Source organism: Cyprinodon variegatus, unplaced genomic scaffold, assembly GCF_000732505.1.
Source record: "Cyprinodon variegatus isolate N-32 unplaced genomic scaffold, C_variegatus-1.0 Scaffold1206, whole genome shotgun sequence".
NCBI lineage: Eukaryota > Metazoa > Chordata > Actinopteri > Cyprinodontiformes > Cyprinodontidae > Cyprinodon > Cyprinodon variegatus.
In genome coordinates, this window is record NW_015151659.1 from 159,933 (window position 1) to 182,048 (window position 22,116).

The 22,116-nt window shown below is 38.3% G+C and overlaps 1 protein-coding gene across 1 annotated transcript in view; it reads right to left on the reverse strand.

The window, feature by feature from the left end:
- The window catches only part of LOC107102120 (pleckstrin homology domain-containing family G member 4B-like), a 60,385-nt gene that overhangs the window by 25,754 nt on the left and 12,515 nt on the right, over positions 1-22,116 (reverse strand). Inside the window, exons 2-14 of the mRNA XM_015401300.1 lie at positions 18,552-18,641; positions 15,030-15,137; positions 10,941-11,226; positions 8,403-9,537; positions 8,093-8,328; positions 7,816-8,007; positions 7,515-7,629; positions 5,222-5,315; positions 5,017-5,103; positions 4,344-4,460; positions 2,303-2,401; positions 2,033-2,184; positions 78-216 (exon numbers count right to left, since the gene is read on the reverse strand). Of these exons, the coding sequence (XP_015256786.1) occupies positions 78-216; positions 2,033-2,184; positions 2,303-2,401; positions 4,344-4,460; positions 5,017-5,103; positions 5,222-5,315; positions 7,515-7,629; positions 7,816-8,007; positions 8,093-8,328; positions 8,403-9,537; positions 10,941-11,226; positions 15,030-15,137; positions 18,552-18,641 (2,850 nt within the window). The remainder of the gene's footprint in view (positions 1-77; positions 217-2,032; positions 2,185-2,302; positions 2,402-4,343; positions 4,461-5,016; positions 5,104-5,221; positions 5,316-7,514; positions 7,630-7,815; positions 8,008-8,092; positions 8,329-8,402; positions 9,538-10,940; positions 11,227-15,029; positions 15,138-18,551; positions 18,642-22,116) is intronic.

A 22,116-nucleotide genomic window follows, 5' to 3' on the forward strand; every position in this document is an offset into this window, starting at 1 on the left:
AATCATGTTTTGGGTGTACTATTCCTTTAACCTTTGAAATGTTTGCTTCTGAAAGTTTCTTAAAAACACACACAAACCTTTTCCAGTTTGTCCACCAGCCCTGCCAGTCGTCCCAGTGCTTCCAGATCCCGGCCTCTCCGGTTGGAAACCTGGACGAGCTGATGGAGGGCGTCGTCAACGCTGTCGTACAGCTGAGCAGTGGCAGCGAGAGCAGCCCTGTTCAAGCACAAAAGAAAATCTCATGGTCCATATTTAAATCTTATTTCCATTATTTCTGCACTTTTTTTCTATCTGCTTTTGTAAATTTTATTTACTTTATTCTAGACAATCTAATTTGCTCAATCAAAATGACAGACAGGTGTAACCACTCAATGGTAAAAAACCTGTTGGGGTTTCAAAAACGTGTGCTAGTAATCAAGCATTATCTCTTGATTCTTCGGGCAGCATGAACTCTTTCAACTTTTTCAATCTAAATAAATCAAACATAGAACTAAAGGTTTATTGAATTATTTTCTTTTGGCTTGGAGCTCTTGGGATTTTAACTATTGGTTGGCCCACATGTCAAGCTTTGGTAATTCCTCGCCATACTTTTCTGTTTGCTTGTTCCCTGCTAGCTTCATTCATGTAGCTGAATTTTTTAACTGTCTGGGACTTTACACAGACTAGGATTTTTTGTCTAGCAAAAAAAGTACCTCAGGAAATACAAAATCAGTAGATTAAAACGGTATGGTGACCAAAGAGGACTTTCAAAACTCAAAGCTCTTCTTGTAGTTTAAACCTTCAAAGCCTTTAAATAGACTTGGAGCTTTTTCTTTTATCTTAGTTTGCTTTCTCTTTTTATAGTTTAAGCCATTTGATGATTTCAGTAGAGTTCCGTTTGAGTTAGATTAATTCTACAGGTCTAAAAGTAATCACGCCTTTTATTAGCAAAATAAATTGAACTGTGTGGCTATTTATTGTTAATCCATATTTCAACAACAGTGGTGATTACTTTAACAGAATTGATTTGCACAGCTTTTGTGGATTTTCTTGTTTACACTTCAGAAATATTTATGTATTCAAACCCGGAGAAATCTGTGAGGCTTTAAATACTTATTCACAGCACTTTACTTACAAGGACATGTACAACCCAACTCAAATGAGAAGTAAGAAAATGAGAGTCTGACTCAGCTTTGGTACTTCCCCTTTAACTTGTTCTATTTTGAAGGGACGACTGTGCTCATAGTGTGTGTCGGAGGGGGTAGGGAGATGATGTGGCTCAGCCACTAACCACTGAACGAGGACACATCATTAGCTGAGTGGTAACGCCAGCACTAACAAACAGTGGTTGGTTTGTTATCTGATTGTTTTTTTCATGCATAGTTTGAAATGACTTGTGTTCAAAGACTTGACAGCATGCAAATACAGTCAAGAAGGCCTGGTGCAACTTAAAAAACCCCACAGATATACTATTGACACAGTGTATAAATGTCCATTGAATTTACAAATCATATGACTCATGTAAAGGTACTGTCACTCATTACATTCCTTCCTGTTTTGCTATCAGTACATCCATCATCCACCGGTCAGGGCGTGGTTGTGGGTGGCTGGTGTCAAGCTCCGTCAGGAAGAACTCACACATACTAGAACATGCAAACTTTATGTGCAAAGGGCCTTGGCTTAGAGGCCAGACTCTTAATGCTGCTGATATGGAAATAGTTTTCCCTTCCTCCGTCTTAAAATAAACTGAAGCAAAGTTAAAAACATTAAATTATATGTTTTTGTAAACGTCTGTTTCCATTCTTGTCAGGGTATGATTAGGCCAGTTGGTCATTCCCAAACTGCAGCAAATTTTAAAGTAAAACATTCCATTCAAAGATGTTTTGGTTTTTTTTTCAAATTTTCTGGATTAAGACCCATTCACCCCTTTGTCATTGTCCCTGTTCCTACCAAGGAAAACACTTTCCCACAGGGTGATGCTACCTGTGTAGGCCAGCCAGCCAGATGAAAAGAACTGAATCTACAGCTACAGGTGGATTCAGGTGTCTGGTACCTGCAGTCAGGTGACCTCTGTGCCAGTCCAGACGAACAGTTATTCAGTCCTGCTAGCCAGGCTCCGCCCCTCTGCTGCAGCTCTGTTAAGCGTTGGTCAGCCAGGACACTCGCCATGAGCTGTCGGTGTTTGTCAATGCTCTGAGGAATAGCCTGAAGAAAAACCATTAGTTCAGCTACTGCAGAACTCATCCATCAAGTTTTAACGATTAGATAAACAGTGGGCAGGAAAGGACACACAGCATCTGCTGGAAGATTGGCAGCAGTTTACCTTAATGTTGTTTGGCATCTCTTCTGTCTCCATTGACTGCAGTGCTTCTCTGAGCAGAGAGAGGGCGCTCTCACAGTGCTCGGTCAGTTTCTCCAACCTCTGTTTGGAAATAAGCAAAGGCACAAGTGGAATTAGTGACTTCAACATCCACTGCAGGGCAGACTTTCACACCTTCCTGTTATCTTTCCATTCCTCTCTTCAGCTTGCTCTCTCACCCTCACCCTCCTCGTAGCTTCATATAACATGAAGGAATTCAAAACTTCACAGAACCAATTCAGTCAGTTCAGTTGGACTCATTTAACTAAATTAGTTTTATCATAAGGAGGAAACAAAAAAAGGAAAACTACATAAAGGTTTTTTATCCAAACTGAGGCACAAACTGGGGGAAATGTTAAGGTCTATTGATTTTTTATTCCACCTTTAAAATATATAACCAGCAGGGGCAGATCTACAGGTGGGCAGTTAAGTTATACATTTTCTGCCATCATAACATGTGGCAGATAAATGATTTCCGGTTACATATTGTAATATAAAGAAGGCAAATTTTTCCAAATCTTGATGTTTGTACATTGCAGATAACATTGAAAAGAAAATGTTAAATTGTTGACATTTCTACACTGTTTTGAAAAAAGGATGTCAACAAATATGTATTTGCATAAGATATTTTGCTGCCTAGCACAGCAATAATAACCTTAAAGGTATAGCCACAATAATTTTCTTTTTTTTTTTTTCAATTCCTATGATAGTAACACTCTCTTTGCATACAAAGTTTTATTTTTTCTGAAAGATTCCTGTCCTGTTGACTTATAGCTGTAACTTTTTTTGCTCATTCTGTTATTAAACGAAGCTCTTTGTGTTTATTTACATTAACAATAGACACCACCAGTTTCCAAAGTGCGCTGTTGCACTTTAAGAAATGGAAATGTCATGAGAGTTGTACAGAACGAAATGTCCTTTTGTATACACTCTGTGTATGCAAAACGACTAAAGTCTAAGGTCCCTACCCACCGAGCAAAACACATGTGCACAGGTAGCTAACGGTTAGCCAGTTAGCATCTCAGTTAGCATAAGACTGGAATAGTGCTGGGAATACAGTATGAATGTTGGTGTTTGCTGAAGCTGCCGAGACGTTCTGTATTTGCAGAGTTAATTAATGTGAATAAACATCCTCATTAATACTGTGAGAATACTAATAACAATGCCATCTTAGTTGCTACAATTTTAAGAACAAAAAAATTAATTGATTTATGAATTGATTGATTGACTGAGATTGATTGATTGGGTCGAACCTTAATGTTGTGTCCATGTTTGCGTTTGTTATGGTTTGGAGTTTTTATTCTCCTTGATGTTCTGTTACGTGCCTCTTAGATTTGCTGTAAATTGTTATTTTCACCAACACCAGTTGGTCTTTGATCATACCAAGCCGCTGCTTTACTGTGAGGGATTACAGGCTGGCTGGGCTCTATTCAGGCTTTTTGATACTTTTGATACCCCGCTGGGGTTCTATTTAGGATGAAGAAGGACTATCCAGACACGATCAGGACAGATACTTGGTGTATATTGCTTTATTTTATTGTGATCAAATGTTTTTTTTTATTTTTTTTATTTATTTATTTTTTTTATAGGCATATAAAATGACTGGGAACATTTAAGAACTTTCAGAAAAGAAAAAAGTGAGGGCTGGAATCAATAATATGGACTCATTCCAAGACTTCTTTTTCCAGTTTTTTTTCCCCCCATATTCATTGATTATATAAAACCTTTTTTTTTAGCCAATACCTAAAATATATTTTTGTTTCTTAGAATAAAAAAGCATGCCATAACCGTTGTGTTTTTCGGGAAGTTTGATTAAACCTCCCCGATTGGCTCAAAACCATGTCTGTCAGTAATTGTTAAACCCCAGAGGTAATGTTTCCAGTCTGATTTCCTCATGATCACTCCACTCCACACTAAATTCAGTAATCACAGTGACTGCTTGGATCTAGCACTGACAACAGAGACGCTTTTTTATCTAAACAGAAGAAGCAAACAGGATTTCTACCAGTCTGAAGGCCAGCCAGTCTGAGTGGCTGTGACTGAAGTCTCCATCCAGCCCTTTAGGAAGCTGCTGGTTGTCCACATACTGCTGAAGGACTCCTGTGCCACGCACCATGTGTGTCTGAGAAGAAAAACAGATAATTATAAAAAGAGGCAATATACAAAAGGTAAAGAAAGAAAAGATGAACAGGCTGTTATCATGCAAAGAAAGCTTAGTGTGACCGTCATTTGGTGGGATGTCACTTTAACAAGCAACGTTTCATAACTGCCAAGCTCTTATATACAAACCACATGTCTCAGATAATTTTGCCCTGCAAGCTTGCTTAAAAAATGCTGACTGACAGATGAAAGCTCTAACTTCAGGCAGCTGCTTGAAAAGTGTTGCAATGCAGGATCAACACAGAGGGTCAAAATCATAGTGAATTAATTCCCCAACAAAGGGAATCTGACATCATCATATCTGCAGAATCTAAAGCTTGATTTTGATTATGTTAGAGAGGGAGTAAGGTTCACGCAATTAGTTATAAATAGCTTCTTATGAGCAGCAAACAGCATTTTATTTTGGTTAAACAGATATAAGTTTGGACCTTAGAGTTAAGTTGGTTATATTATACAGTATATAAATATCTGTATAGCTGTTAGTCTTCCTCCTCCACATGCTGTCTGTGTGAGGTCACCTCGATTCCTTCTATTGTTAAGGAAAGGGACTCCTGCTGATCCTCCACCAAAACCAAGACTGATCCAAGACCCCCAGGAACCAAGACCTGGAACACACAGAAAGCCTGTGTTTGTTCTTTCAGTCTATCTACAGTATAATTAAGCACACGAGCAAATATTTGGCACATTTGTCTTAACAACTACTTTGTTGTTCCTTCGCCTCACCTGGAACCGTTTAAGTGCAGAGAGGCAAAGAGAGGATGGTTGGGATCGTCTGCTGTCTATGAGCACCGTCAGCCCCTTTTCTTTGGCTTCAGGCCTGATGAGGAATAATAAATAAAGGTGATTAAAACATGGGTAAAGCATTTTTTAGAGAAAAAACAAATGTTGTTATTTTTCTACAAGGGGTCACAGAGATAATTGCAAATCTAAAGGTAGGTTTTCTAAATGAGGTCTGTAAAAAACTTGAACGTTAGATCAAATTTCAGGTTTCCCTCACAAAACAGTTTCACTGTTAACATGAATAGACAATTCGAAATCAGCATTAATGAATATATAGAAAAATATTAAAAAGTTATTATTTCAAGTAAAAGAAAAATGGAGGGGGTTCAGTAAGATATGTGGACATATTTTTGATCTGAAATGTCTTCTGTTAATATTTCTAGTGAGTTCCCTGTCAGATTACTGTTGGTGTTACAATTTTGGTCAATATTTAAAATACTGATTAAATTGCTTTGACCAATTATCAATTTCCAAAACCATAAACCCTGACCTTTGACAATATAATCTGGTAATTTCTTGAACATTTTCTAAACTACGGTGTTGAATAATTATGGAATTTTGCAGAATACTGTATCAATGAAAGTAATTAGAATTGAATCAGTGACATAATAGAAACCAGTAATTTTTTTATATCATACAAACTAAGTTGGGAGTTTTAAAAAAATCTTTTGATAAACATATTTCTTATGAATATTAAAAAATTTCACAAAGTATTTGGAAATCACTACAAGCAATTTTTAAATATAAAGCATTTTATCCGAGGATTCTCTGCTTTATATCGTTCAATGTGAAGAAAAAGTTCTGTTAAAATAGTTTTCCTTGGGTCTTCATTGAAATTTTCCTAAAATTAATGGTAATCTGCTGGGCCGGCCCTCCCTACATAATGCCGGCCCCAACACTTACACTCTGGCCGAAGCACCTACCGGTGACAGTAAATAACTCAAGGAGCTCAAGAAGTAATACAATGTTAACTACCTTAATGATAAATTCAGTATATATCGCCCTTCCTTGTCATGCACATCCTTGTGACGGTTGGCTTATGCTGTAATTTTCTATATTTTCAAACTGTAAAATCCTTGCAACAAACTCAATTATAATAAAACAAAATGCTTTCTTAAAACGAAAATATGATGTTCCTCTTATATTTGGCGAAATTATGATCAAATATTTAGCTAAAATATGTTGCGGTGCAATAATGGGGTTTTGCATCTGAAGTCTAACATTCCCCGTCTTACGTGCATTGTTGCCAGGTTGGGATGTTTGTTGGGGTGTAGATGGAAAAATGCCAAGGCCGAAAATCGTTCCCTGCTATAGGGATAGACTTCTGGAGGACATAGGGACCCCTATTTCATCATTCTGCTTCATTCCATCTCTATTCTCTATTGTTGGTTCAATCTCTAACGTTATACTCTCTCTGTTTTTTCTCATATTAGCTTCACCTCCTCTGTTCCTGTTTGACCGTGACACCATCCTGGAGAGCAGTATCAGCTGTGCTGCTGCCATCAACACCTTTGTTTATAGATGTTTGAGATCGGCCTGTTTGTTTTTGAGTGTAGTCCTGTTTCTCTGACTGTTACAGGCTGGATGTGCTCTCCTGATTCTCTGAGATGGGAGCTGGCTGTTGCTTACAGTTGCTTTTTGTATCTCTGCTTCTGCCTCTTTGAATCCCAGTCGGCCTTGGCAGATGGCCGCTTAAATTGAGCCTGGTTCTGCTGGAGGTTTCTTCCTGTTAAAAGGGAGTTTTTCCTCTCTGCTGTCGCTACAAGCATGTTTAGTGTGAGAGATTGCATTCGAGTCAATAAGTCGATGCAATAAACTCGCTTTCCTTAGATAGAAAACTTTGATTCAATTTGACTGTATGATCTGCTGAACTGTAAAGTGCCTTGAGATGACATATGTTGTTAATTGGCACTATATAAATAAACTGAATTGAATTGATACGTGGATCAAATTGGACAGATTTTAAACAATCAGCTCTGTTCTGCCCTGGGGCAGGGTGGGGCAGGGGCATGTTTAAAACTTCTCTAGGTTCATTTTTTTTTTGTTTAAAAAATAATCCAATGGGATTTTTCCCCCAAGCCAAGAAAATGATTATATTTTATGCCCTTTCACATCATTACCATGATTGTGGTCAAAGGTGGATTACTTTGTAACTGTTGTTATTCCGAGAAACTTTGTTAAACAGAAACAGTGTAAAGCAAAATCAGAACATAAATCACACTTTATTTAAGCTTACCGAGTTATTCGGTGGTAACAGGAAAAAATCTGTGCCATTTCCTCTGAGCAGAACCCCTCCTCTGAAGCATCTGCATCTGTGAAAACCAGAGCTCGCCCTAATCTATCCACAGTACCTGCAGAAATAAAGGTAAGCGATCACAACCAAAGATCAATGACATGATAAGTGGATGCTGTCCTGCTTGTTTTTTATTCATACCATTTACTTTACCATTGGTTTAATTTTGTCCTCTACATATGAGACTTGAGATAAATGCAAACCTGACACATGAACAGGATAGATGTAAGCTACAGAATCTTGCCTGTCAGCTGTAGCTTCCCCGACTGGAGTAATTCTGTAACCAGTTCCCTCAGAAGCAGAGGATCTTTGGAGGTAACACCGTTTATTTGGTCAGTACATGTCTCTGGTGATCCAGCCTCCTCAGTTGAGTGGTTAAATAAAGATGTGCCTGACTGACCATTGCACACAGGCAACAATCCATTTTCTGTCTCAACTGGAATATGAGAAAAGCAGGAACATTGCTGTAAGAATATCTGCGGGCTGAGTCAAATAATGTAAAGTTAGAACATTTTCCTCACCTTTGCTGCTTTTCCTTGTGTTTTTCATCCCTTTAGTGACAGTTCTGGGCGCTCCATCAGGTTTGTCAGTATTTTGTGTTTCCTTAGACTTGTTGTCTTCTGGGACTGGAAGCTCTGATAATGCAGAGTTGGCTGTGGGACTTGGTAGGGGACTTTTACCCTGTAGTTTTGTACCCTTTTGGGTTTTGCCACCATTCCTGGCCTTGCCTTTGGCACCCTTCCCCTTCCTTTTCCTCCTAAACCACAAAATTGTACATGTGTGCATTCAAATAAAGTATACAATATATAAGAAAAAATAGATAGTATTTACCGTGGCGCTCTGAATCCTGCCGTTTTGACTTCTTTTCCTCTAGGACACACTCTGTCTTCCGTCCTTCCTTCAAACCTTTCGTCTAGGATCTTTGTTTTTGGAGACTTCCCCATTTTAGACTGACTAATTGATGTATTTTTACATTCAGTAACTTCAGTAGATAGTGTCTCTGGTGTGTCTGGCGTTGGCGTAACAATATCGCTGTCTCCACTCAGTGGTTTATCAGCATCCTCAAACACAGAGTCCGATTGTGAACCATGATCTGATTGGCCCTCAACATCATGGCCACTTTTAGGGTTTAAAGCATAGATTTCACTTACTACCAAGCTGTCACTGCTCTGAGAGTCTTTATTTTGTTGTCCATCTCTGCACGGTTGTGGGAAGCTGTTGCTCTCTCTCTCCTTACCCACACCAGGCCTCCTCTCTTTCAGCTGACCATCAAAATATAGGCTGTTGTTTTCCAGACTATTGCTGCCTCTATTTGTTTTATCTCCTTCATCTGAGTCATGAGCAGAGGAGGAATATGACTGCCTTACTCTGGCAGATCCTTCAATTGTTATCGGAGGCATTGGCAATAGCATATCATCCTTTGGATTTACTTTCTTCTCCTTGGTACTGTACGCACCGCGAAAGCTTCCTGATCTTTCTGTCTTTGCGTAACCCCAAGCCTTTCCTTTGCGAAGTTTAATGGCCTTACCTCTCCTGCATAAGGGCAATGTTCTGGTCTTACTAATCCCATGCATCTCCAAGTACCTCTGCTTGGGATCAACTCCCCCATCAGGTCCCCCTCTGGGCTCCAAAAGTTCCACATAATCCCCATCCATGTGAGGTTGCCTTGCCGTCCGTCCCAGCCCATCTTCACTGCGCCTTCGTCTGAAAGCAGGAGCAGAGTGCATGCTGTTTGATGGGAGACTTTCATCCTCTTCCTCATCCCAGGACCAGGTGTCTGGGTCTCCTGAGGAGGAGCCGTCCCACCCACTCAGGAAGCTACTCCCCTCACTGGAAAGTCTGTTGGAAACCATGCCAAGCTCCTCGGATGGGTCGTGAAGGAATTTTGGGTAGACAACTTCCTTCCATGGTAGTCGTACTACACCATCACATGTACTGACCAGACAGGTGTCGAGTCCTCCTCCAACTGTGTAAAAATGACAGAAGTTAAGGTTTGTATTAATCTGACATGATTATTCTTTACATATAAAAACAGTAATTCCACTTCATGCTAAATAACAACTTAATCTTATTTCATGTTTAAGATTCTAGGAAAGAGTGAGGATTAATTGGGAAAGATAAATGCCCTGGTAATTACTTAATTACTTAAAAAGATCATCATGTTATAGTCATATTGAAAAGTTTGCTGATTGATTGGTTGGTTGAATTATTGGTTGGTTGGTTGATTGATAAGTCATCAACTGTGACAAACAGCCTTAAAGGCCATTCTTGTTATTGTTTTTGCTCCACCTCTAGTAGTTAACACGATCTCTTGCAGTATTATTATTGCCATCAATGGTTAAGGTTCAAATGTTAATGCTGCTATAGGAGTCCTAATAGCAAACATTTGCTAGTTTTAGTCATTTCAAACACAGACTAATGAATAAGGGTTTTCCTTCGCTTGGCTCAATGAATGCATACAAACCTAAGATGAGAAAGATTATGGCTAGTGTATTAATTGGACTCCATTCTGTTGTGAACGACCAGGCTCAATTGTGCATTTATATAATTATCATTTGTGTCTTGGGTTATTGAGTCAAATTTTGTTGTGATCAATATCTTAAGTTGTACAAATTGTAGATGTGATTGCCTGGAAAAAGATTATTCATTTTCCTTAAAGAACAAGCATTATTGAAATTTAAAATATTTAAAATGAATGAAGTAGTGGCTTTAGAAGATAACTGTTCTAAGATGAATAGACTTGAGTTATGAGATATCCACATAACAGGCATAGTCGTGAACAGGCTAGTGTTTAGGATAAAATAATGTAATACTCATTGCCAACAGGATTATGTAGAAACATTTTATCCTCATATTACAGTGAAGGAAGTTATTTGCATTTATATATTAATTCAAATGTACATACAAATGACAAAAAATAAAAATGTTCATTTACTTTAGACCATATAATCCTCAGGAAACTGTGTTTGTTTATCCTTTTGTCAAATTTACTTATATTTGTGCTTTGTTTTGACTCAATGTTTAGTCCATTCCATGGTATCAAGCTACATACAGATGCACACCAGCTACAGTAGTAGCCATTGGCTACATTGGCTTAGCCCTTGGCTAAGAACCAGCCAGGGGCCCATCGAGAAAAGTGGGGAAACTTTTAATGGCTACTACTAATGTCTGTACTGTAAAAAAATTGCACTCTTTTGAACCTTAAGCTGTCCTCTTAAATTTTAACCCAAATCTTGGTCAGAAAATATTATGTCAAAGTTATGCTGTTTTAAATCTTACCAGAAACCAATAATTGTAGAGTTTTACCTTTTCACTGAACTAACTTATTTTGTTTATTACTTAAAAGATCATATAAGAAGTAAGGCTTACCTTCTCTCTTGTGACCGCGTTCTTTGTTGATGCTATGGAGCCACTCAGAGGTGAACACCAGGGGATGCTGTGACTCCGGGACCAAGATTTCTTGCACCGTACGACCCCCAGGGGCCAAGCATTTGAGGGCCAGTCGTGGGCAGCGCGTAGAAAAGGGCACCACCTGCAGGTAGAAGTCATTACTGCGCAGAAGCCTCCAGTCCAAGGTGGAGAGCTGAACGACCACTTTCTCGCCGAGGCAGAGGGGCCAGCCGGAGTGAAGGAACAAGCATCCCAAATACTGAGACTGAAGCCATAAAATGGGGACAAGAAGATAATAAGTTAAAATGCATTAGAGGAAGAGAAGAAAAATAACAGTTTACAAAAATGGGGAATGTTTTAAATTTCTTTCAAAAAATGTTTTCCGCTTGAATGACAACAGGTTGATTCCTGTTGCTTCCTGAGGTTACTTCCCTAAAAATACCCTGCTAGTCACCTTTGGGTAAAGTAACAGGTATGTTTCAGGAAAGCAATCAGTTATAAATGAATAACAATATCAAAAAAGCATCCATTGATTTATATCAGACTATAACATTTTTTTACTCATCTCAAAATACATCCTGGTTCTTAAAAATAATCAGAAAGTTCCAGAAAAGTATCCAGAATTTTTTTTAGGAAAATACCATTATAGAAATAATTTTCGTAGATTCTGAAACACAATGTTAATAACACTATGTTAATACTAAATTATATATCTTATAATAACAGTTTGGAAGTACCACTCATGTTTAATAAATGTACCCTGTATGTTTTGAAAAGTAGTGCATAGCGATTCAAAGATAAAGACTTTATCTGAAAAGTTCATGGAACGTAATACATATATTCCAAAACAGTAACAGGTATGTTAAAGGTTTGGGTATCACATGAATTTCAGGAAACTAACCTTACGTTATACCAAAATAAATTCAATCATAATGTCAGGAGAGTATTTCTGGAAATACAGGGTAGGCTCAGAAAAGAATGTTTTATTTTATTTGGTAGTGTCACATTAGTGTCATTATTAAACAGCAAGACTGTTAGTCATCAAGGCCATGGTAAATTTAAAATAGTTTAAAAACAAAATCAGCTGGACTTCAGTTTTTATTGTTGAAAAATTTTCTTCTGCCTTTGAATTGAGAAAGTTATTCTTGTAAAGGACAAAGGACTTTAATCTTAAAGAACAAAAACAAAAAACAAAGCCTAATTGTTTTTTTTAACCTTAACGATAGTTTTAGATGCACACAAAGTAAAGTAAGCTTTAGTAAAGTTCTTGGTACGTGTCTGGTAAGTTGAGGTAAAGTGTTGAGGAAAGTTTTTTTTTTTATTGAAGGTTACATCTATTCCAATTCCCTTCCCTTAATCTGCTTTAAGTGAGTCCTTCTCAGATCCTATTTTTTCAGAGATTCAGTTTCTGTGTCATTTGGTGCGACTTAGCATCTCTAATAAACTGAATCTCTAGAACCTGTTTGCTGTGGTCAGCTTTGGGGATACATGTACAGCTAAAACCGAAACAAATGTCAAACCAATGAGGTGTTTTCCAATTTGTAAAGCTGCCTTTATGAACTGTAACAATGGGAAAACTCTAGAGAGCTGTGAGTCAGGCAACAATTTACAGATGACCAACTCATCACAAGTTTCAAAAGCCCACTAATCTATAGGAGGATAAATGGATCGGCTCATTTACACATCGGTATACGAGAAGGATATATATATATATATATATATATAAAACATCCTTCTCATAACATCCCAATTACTAGATTGATCTATTACTGCAATACTCCTTCATCCAAGCATTTATCTGAGCTCAATGAATGCTGTGTCAGACATTTATCCTGCCACTCAAAGCCTGAACTTGTTTCCACTATACCAAGTGATGTCTAAAACACAGAAACAGAGCTGTTCCCTTTCCTCCTCATATCCTCAAGACACGAAACGTGATCACATTAAATTCCCTCCTTGACCTCTGCTCGGTGTTTCCTTCTGCTCCTCACTGCCCTTTATTTCATTTCTTCTCTCAATCCCCCTCCTTTTTGTGTGTTCTATAACTCAGGTCCAGCTGCAGACAAGTAAAATGGCCGATATGTTTTACCATTTTGGCTCTTAGCAGAAAAAAAAAGTATGACTTCTAAAACTTTCTGTGCTCTGTGGTCTTCTCCTCTCCACCTACTTCTCTTTCAGACCCCAGAGTTTTTACTGCTATGACTTGCAACTAATATCTTCCCTTTTATTTTAACCGATAAACACAAACGTAGGAACGAAGGTCATGGTCATTCTCTCGAGTCTCTCCTCTAATTTCTTAACGCCGCCCTGCAGGTTCCTCCCTCTCTTGCAGCAGTAACACAATCACACATGGAAGGAATTATTTGTCATGACTCAGAGTCTGACTCCCATCCCAGGCAACTCCACTAAGCGACAATGAAAACATCATTTGCTCACAACCCCTGCTTGTTAACGTGTATTTCAGAGCGAGTCTGCAGAAGAAACTGAAAAAAAAAAAAACTCTACAGAGGAATGTGAGAAAGCTAAAGCATTAACGCATGCACAGAAGCCCAACGGCTGTTTGACTTTGGGTCATAGAAAGAACAGTGAAAGAGCAATTAAGTTAAAGGATCACATTTCTTGTTTGAACACATACTGCTGATTATTTATTTGTGTTTAGTTGAATTCACTGGATAGGTAACAGAGAGGTTGTAAAGTGTTGTCTTAGTGTTATGATCTTGTTGACAGAAGTGTTAAATTACAAAGCAAACCTCATACTTTTGCTTCATTTATTATGTGATGTATATCTATATTGTTTCGTTGTGTGAAAATATATCTTTATCAGCATGTTGTTTCAATATGCTTAAGCTCTGTCCTCACAAAAAAATTACAAAGTGATTTTCTGCCCATGAAAAAAAATTAGCAAAGAATCCAAATCTATAGTAACTACAGCAGTCCTGTATGTGGCTCTATACTGCAGCCACTTTAAAAAATAATCCTATAAGTTATCTATTTGAAAAAAAAAAGGTAGTCGACTCACCTAATGTGTTCCAAATAGTGATATTACTGCGCTTTCATTTGGTAATTTTTGTAGAGACACAAATTAGGTATGGGATAAAAAACATTCTTGCCACTTTCACGTTTATGCTTATGAAGACTACAAAACCTTGAAAAATGAATATTGGTTTGGTTTTAGAGTTTTTTCTTACATTGAACGTTGTTAAGTTCAATTGACCAAAATTTACCATAGCATAATATCACTTGGGTCTAAACATGAATTACCCAGGAGATACTTAAATAAGTTTACTTTGGCCCAAAAATGTGAATGCTACTCAGAGAATTTGAGTTAATTCTGTTTTCATCCAATGAAGGAGCTTAGTCCTGTTTAGTGAATTATTAAGTAAATTTGAAAGGCATCCCTATAAAATGAAAACAGAATCTTCTTTTCAAACCTATTATGCTTATATCTACTTTTTTAATGACCAAACAGACTATGTTTTTTAGCGCTTTTTTTGAAGTGTAGAAGTATACAGACAGGAATTAGTCTAATGGACAGGAAACATGATTTGGATATTCATGGTGGCAGTTTTTTTTGTTTTAGCAATGAATTACATGCTGAATAGATTAGCTTCATTTACTAGACTAGGATTGGTGTTAACAGAAGGAGCAGAAACCAGTAAGGGATATTTCCTCAGAATTTGAGCGGATGTGAGTTCTGTCTCAGTTTACTTGAACTTGGCCTTATGTTAATCCTTCAGAAGAGAACATAAATCTTTCTATGGATTTATCTAATCTAAATTTAAACACTCCATTTATTTCTCTACTAATGTTACTGCAGTATCTGAAGCTTAAAAATGTGCTTGTTTTGATGACATAGGACTTGACTTGGACTGACTCGTCAATCACCTTTACCAGGGTGTATATGCTAACACCACCCAAGGACAAGTTTCACCAAAGGATTTAAGAAGTCAGCAGCAGCTGAAACTTTTCCCACACTATACTTCCTGCATGTGACAACTGATTCTGCTTCTGATTATGCAGCGTTGTGGGTGTTCTGGCAGTGAAATCTGCTTGCACTTTGGAACTCACACAGGCATGCTGCTGAAGTTTGTGCAGGAGATGCTTTGCAGGTACGAAATAGTCCAGGAGGTAGCGCAGACTGTCATGCTGGTAGGTTGACTCCAGGACTGAGAAGACCTGGATAACAAATGGAGAATAGAAAAAAAAACAACATATTCAAAACTACATGTTCAGCCAGTTTGACAGCATAAAATTTTTTTCAGGCGGAATATCTTAAAACCTTTATACAACACCCAGCAGTAGTATTCATACTCAGGATTTCTGTTTTTTTCATAAACTTACAACTGCAAACTGTTAAAATACAAAGAAAAATAGCATATAAGTGAAAAGATGCATGACCAAGGGTGAGGACATGCACAGCTTTGCTTGTCTAGAGACTAAATAGTTTTCCTATATGCATTAGATAAATAGCTCAAGCCAGAGTAGACTGGGGCCCCGTCCACACAAAGTCAAAACGAACACGAAATGCTGATATTTTCCAAAACGTTTGCCGTAAAGACGGAGACGTAAAATAAATGTGAGCGTCCACACGAATGCATGAAAACGCTGCAAAATGTATGCCAGGCCTGTAAGTGGCGCTGTGGTGCCAAAGCAAAAATAAGCGACGAAATGTTGGGCATGCGCACTAATATTTATACATTGTTGCCCTGCGGGTCCATTTTCGTGGTTAAGTCAAATTCAGGTGCTGAACTATGTCGTCGATATTGCTCTGTTCTTCCTGGAGATATTCCAGAAGAAGAAGATTCTGTTGTAAGCCCGACAGCAGGGTGAGTAGCATTAGCAGCAATGGCGCCATTGTTGTTGTGATACTGTGTCGCGCATGCGTGTTTAGAGGCAACGCTATGACGCATGCGTGTAAAAAAAAATATGGAGTTAGAGCTTAAAGATGGAAACGCGAAAACGGCGTTTCGAAATCTTCCCACTCTGAAGGCTGAATAAAAAAAAAGATCGTTTACAGACCCCCGAAACGCCGGCTTCGTGTGGATGAGAGGCTGGTTTGGTGAAAAATTTGTGCGTTTAGGCCAGGGTTCGTCTTCGTGTGGACGGGGCCTGGATGTAAAGCATCTAAGGACATCACTTTTCAAGACACTCAATTGGACTTAGGAGTGAATGTTCATCTGCTTTTTCTAACGCATCTATATTGTATCTATCTATACCCTTACATCACACATATAGCTGCATATTTAGAGTTGCTGTCCTGCTGGAGTGAACCTCCTCTTTGTTTTAAGCCTTTTGAAGCCTTACAAGCCAGGGATATTTTTTTCGATTCACTTGGCTTTATGTGGAAAAGTTCTAAGGACCATGGCCTGGATCAAATCAGGAAAACAGCAACCATTTCTTCCATAGCAACAATGAAAAAAGAAACAGCAATTACTGAACTTGAGTAGCTGATATTAATCTCTTGTAATCTGAGTGAACCTTAACCTTTCATGGGAAAACTAGTAATGAGAATAAAGATCCTCCATAAACCTGGTTAATTTCATCCTTATTGTTAAATTCCAAGTTCTTGAAGATGTCATCTGTGTGCACTAATGCAAATATTATGGGAATGTCCAGGCATTAATCATAGTGTTGAGGATGGTGACTGTGTGTGAGTCCCTAATATGAACATGATTTGTGGTATAATGTTTTGAATCAACCCTAGAAGAGCATAAGACCTTGAAAGATGTTGGTTTATGCTGGGAGCAGAGTGTTATAATCCACAATATGATAAGTTGTGTACCAGCATGGGATGAAAGGCCAACTCAGAGAGGAAGATGTGATTTCAACAAATGCAACCTAATAGGTCAGTTTATAGTGTGAACTATCAGTAAAGATGACATTCCTTTGTGGAGACGTTTTCTGTTACCGGAGGAAGCAAGAAATTAAGTCCTATTTATTTATAATACAGACTATAGGTCCAGGTAATAAATCCAATTCCTCAGCAATAGGTTTTGGCTGATTTGGGGGATTTAAAGCTGTTTCGGGGCAAGATAAGGTAATGAAGTCCCTCAGACCAGAAGGGATGCTTTCCAACGTACCATTACTGGAAAACCTTCAATGAGTGGATTGATTAGAGGCCCAATTTATCTCAGGTGATTCATTTTTATGCAGGGGAGAAGGAGCTCTATTGTGAACCTATGATTTAGAATTAAATGGTTCTATGTTTTCCTACCCAAACTAGTCATTGTGACAAAAAGGAATTCAAAGAGTGGTTGATTTTGTATGGCAGAAATGAGAATTACACACACACAGGACGTCTAACTGCTGCTATAGAACACAAACCAAGCAAGGCTGATGGAAAGTGCTTAAGAGAAGGGCTCCGCTTTCCAAATTGTGATGCAGAATAAACTTCTTGTATTTTTTGTGGGGGAAGTATAAGGCCAGTGGCTGGAATACCTCAAATCTGAGAAAGCAACATGCATGGTTACATGCAAGATTTTTCACAAAGAGTGGACAATAATCAGCAGCCTCAGATCCATGGCTACAACACTGATAGCTTGTCGTCTCCAGCGAGCAACATAAAGCAGCAGCTTCATTGTTATCCTTGTCTGCTTCAGGTAAATGAGCCCAGTATTTTAGGTGACAATTGTATGGTATGATAAAAATGTACTATTGTGTATTAACAATGATTTCCAGGTATCAATCCATCCATCCATGGATGATCAAATGTGAATGGTATCCATCCCTACTCACCATGTATGAGACAACTAATCACCATCTTTCTTAGCAGCAGTCCAGCAATTCTACAGGAATGCTCATCACAGCAGCTTTCATCCCAGATCTTGTTTTTTGGTCAAAACCCATAACTGATGACCAAGGGTGAGGACAAAAACGTTACCACTCTGCGGGCTTCTCTTTTTTAATTACAACAGACTGGAAATGGGCCTATATTACAACAGAGCTCTGATCTTTATGTCTGTTAAACTCTCTATACTACCATAACTAGTGAAAAAAAGCCCCCAAAATACTTAAGGTAGAGCCCTATCCCCAGACCTAATGGGAGCAGTCCACCTTTTTGCTGGTCACTAAACGTTAAACTCAACTTAGAGAAGTGGAAATTAATGTTAGTTTGGTCGCGATGAAAACTGTATGATTGCAAAGTGAAACATAAATCCTTAGAACCCAATCCTTAAGGTGTATAACCACGATTAATGGGAAAGTTAAGCGGCAATAAGGACCGGACATTGCGGCACACATTGAAACAACATTTCAAGACATCAATCATGAAGCTGATACTATGACCCTAAGCATAGCGCCAGGTTAGCTCCAAAGGAGATGGACTACAATATCAGAGTGTTCAAATAACATAAAAATGGATTTAAGTCTGACTTAAATGTAGAAAACTTTACTATATTTTTTATACAGTGTATACAAGCATATTTCAGGATACAGGGAAATGAGAAACTCTGATTTACTTGGTGCGGTATGTAGCTATAAATAACCATTTAGTTACATTTTGATTTCACTTGGATTTCATCAGCTGAGCACCATTTCTACAACAGTTCTTGTGTCCTTGTGTATGTGTGTCTGTGTGCTTGTGATGTCTACCTGAGAGAGTAGAGGAGGTGCTGTGCTCTCAAAAGGCGGATAAAGTGATGAAAGCGCCCCCTGCACGCAGTCCTCCATAGCCTCCGAACCCTGAGGGACACAAAGGTGGTGAGAAAGGGTTAATCCACAACTGGACACTGACTCAGAGCTCATGTCTGGGTTTGTGTCAAACAGCTGGTCCGCCTCATGTGCTGCTGACACAAAGACGCATGCATACACTACTTTCTACTTCCTGTTGTATGTTCTGGGGAGTGTCAAACATTTTCTCACTGGGCCAGCAGTCGTCTGATTCCCCCAAAACAGAACAAAAACAGTGTGTAACTCCCTATCGGATGCAGAGGCGTTCACACTGGAGAACCCGGGCTGGCCTGAGAGGTGGGGGGTGACAGAGCAGAGCATGAGGTTCTCAGTGTTTATTTTTCTGCTTGTGCTGTTGGCATGGCAACTTGCAACTTTTTTTTTCCTTCTTTCACATTTCCCCTTAGACATTCATTCTGCTTCTCTCCCTGTTTTCCTAAGCTTTGTCCTCATCCCTTCTGCATTCCCTCCCGATCCCCCCGACTTCCAATAATTTCCATCTGCAGCTCTGAACCTCGACAAGACTTTCTAAATGTCATCTGACAACAATTACATCTGGATTCTCCATACACTGGGCTGAAAAATTACAACAACTGAGGGGATAGACTAAGAGGGATCATTACAGGAAAAACAAAGAGAGCAGGGTGTATGGAAAAAGCCATGAGCAGCAAGTGAGCAACAGCCAGGAATGAATGAGATGGAAGCGGTGTGGGGGCTTTTTATGGCAGAAGAATTGGGTTCAGGAGGATAGAGAATTATTCTTTGGGGTTGTTTTTTGTGTTTAGAGACAAAACGTGGTTAGCCACACCGGAGGGCTAAATGAGCAAAACAAATAGGAAAGTATTTGAAAATGATTGTTAATGTGGTTACCTTCCTGTCCAATGCTTGACTGATATGTTCTGTGAAAATAGATCCAAGAGGTCAGGATCCCACAGTGAAGTTTAAACAAGTGTCACATCTTTTTTCCAGCTGTAACTATCAAAAAAGTCAAGCTCTATGAAGGCATTGGTTGATGTTATGAAACCTTGTTTTTCCAACGTTGCTTAGAATCCATTTACTGCGGATAATTAGCTAACTACCATCTTGGCTGGGAAGCAAATGGCAGCAACCAACAGAGGGCTCATGCTAGGCTCAGTCTCAGAAAGAAACCAAATGAAACTTACATTAAATGTTGGTGAACAGCAAGACTTGATTTTGTAGCGATAGGGCAAACAAATTTGGGTCCTGGGGAACAAAACTTATATCAACTAGAAGTTATGTAAATAGAATGCCAGATTTTGGACATAAGTCAAGAGTAAAAATTATTATATTTGTTTAACTTTAATTTCAAAAGTTAAAAATTAAATAGGATAAAGGAAAAAAAAATCTCCCCTTACTCTCACAAAAATCCATCAAAGAAATTGAGAACATTCCTCTGATCGTGCTTTCAAAAACATACAGATAGAGGTTCTGTACACTTTTCTGCCTTACACCCACAAAGGCAATTTCATTCAGAGCTCCCTGGTTAAAAGGTTCAAATAAAATAAAATTTTGGATTAAAAACGGGTTCATTTATGCGTTCTATACATACCATGGTTTATTTTGAAAACTGGAAGCTATTGTGATGGTAACAGGAAGTGATATGTAGAAATAAAGATAGTGTATGCCTCACTCATTGATGCACAGAGCGGAAGTCTACTCTCGTGTTTAAAAAAAGAAAATAGTAGGGAAGGTTTCTTGGTGATTATCCTTTCTGATGTTAAACGTTTTGGTAAGCTTGCACACAAATGTTCTCATTTAATGTGTTGAAGCTGCTCCTTGCAGATAAGCTAACTCATTGTTTCAGTGTTTTGCACAATTTTAATTCTTGTAAGCGTATATTGTGCTAAAAGGCATTTATTTGAGAATTTAACAAAGATATTCATAATGATAAGCACTGCACAAAAAAAGTGGAGGAAAGGATCGTTTTTCAGTGTAGTCGTGTTTCTCTAACTGTGACTGGCTGGATGTGCTCTCTTCATCCTCTGAAATGGGAGCTGGCTCGGAGCATGTCAGCCTGGCTGTGTTTTTCCTGGACAGGACTGCCTTTTACATTTGCTTTTTGTATCTCTGCTTCTGTCTCCTTGAACCTCAGTCTGCCTCAGCAGATGGCCGCTCACACAGAGCCTGGTTCTGCTGGAGGTTTCTTCCTGTAAAAAGGGAGTTTTTCCTCTCCACTGTCGCTACAAGTATTCTTAGTGTGAGGGCTTGCCTTCGAGTCAATGCAATCAAAAAGTCTTCCTTAGATAAAAAACTTGGAATCAATGTGACTGTATGATCTGGTGAACTGTAAAGTGATTTGAGATTAAATTAATTGGAGCTATATGAACAAATTGAATTGAATTAAATAAGAAGAGATGAGTACTTTAAAGGGACTAGTCACACTTACTAATTGTGACTGCAGCTAAAATACAAAGGCATTTTGCAAAAAAATTGTAATTTTCAGTTAATTAAAATGGAAACAAACAGCTACGTAATCTGTGATATGTGTTACATTTTATTTCTTTTATTTACACTCTAAAATCATTTTAAGAAGGGTTTTCTAAGTGAGAAATTACACACAAGAACTGTGGGTTACACATTATACTGTGTACAAATGAATGTGTTTTCCATATGTAAGTGAATTCATTGTTTAAATGTAATCATATTTCATTTCATTGGAGCAGTGCAGCAAGGGTCTTTCTGCATGGAGTTTGATGTTCTCCCTGAGCATGCATGGCTTCTCTCCGGGTACTCCGTCTTCCTCCAACAGTCCAAAAACATGAATGTTAAAATTACATTTTGGCATTATATTGATCATATTTTGGAAATAAATAACTGTAGTTAACCATTATTAACTCCTATCTGGTTATTATTCTAACTGAGAAGTTGATTTTCTATTGTACACCACATTAAAATGATTATTTAGTCATTCTTTTGAGCTTAAAGCAATTGCATACTGGAGAATTTGGACTATAAAACCTGTTTTGTTAATATAGTTCAGGTCTTTTGACGACGTGGGAATTGATGCTTCCAGCCTTGGTGTCCAACGAGGTTCATGAGAAATTATCCATTGATAGCAAGCCTTCCTAGTCGGATTGTGAGATCTACCACATCATTCAGCCAGAGGTGTAAAGTAAACAAGCACAAATACTTTGCTACTGTACTTAAGTGAACTTTTTGGGTATCTATACTTATGACTTCTACTCATTACATTTTCACACAAGTATTTGTACTTTCTATTCCTTACATTTTTTAAACAAACGTTACTCATTACGTTTGGCTTCGGTTTAATGTTCATAAATATTTATTTCGTGTCATCCAATGCAGATCATTGGTGCCATCCACATCTAGTGAAAGCCTTTGTAATTGAATCAGTCATAATGCAATGCAAACATTCATTGGTTAGCCATTTCTCATGTTTGTGCTGACGCCAAAGGAAATAATAAGAAACAAGCAGGTGTTCTTCAGTCTGCAAACATGGATTGTC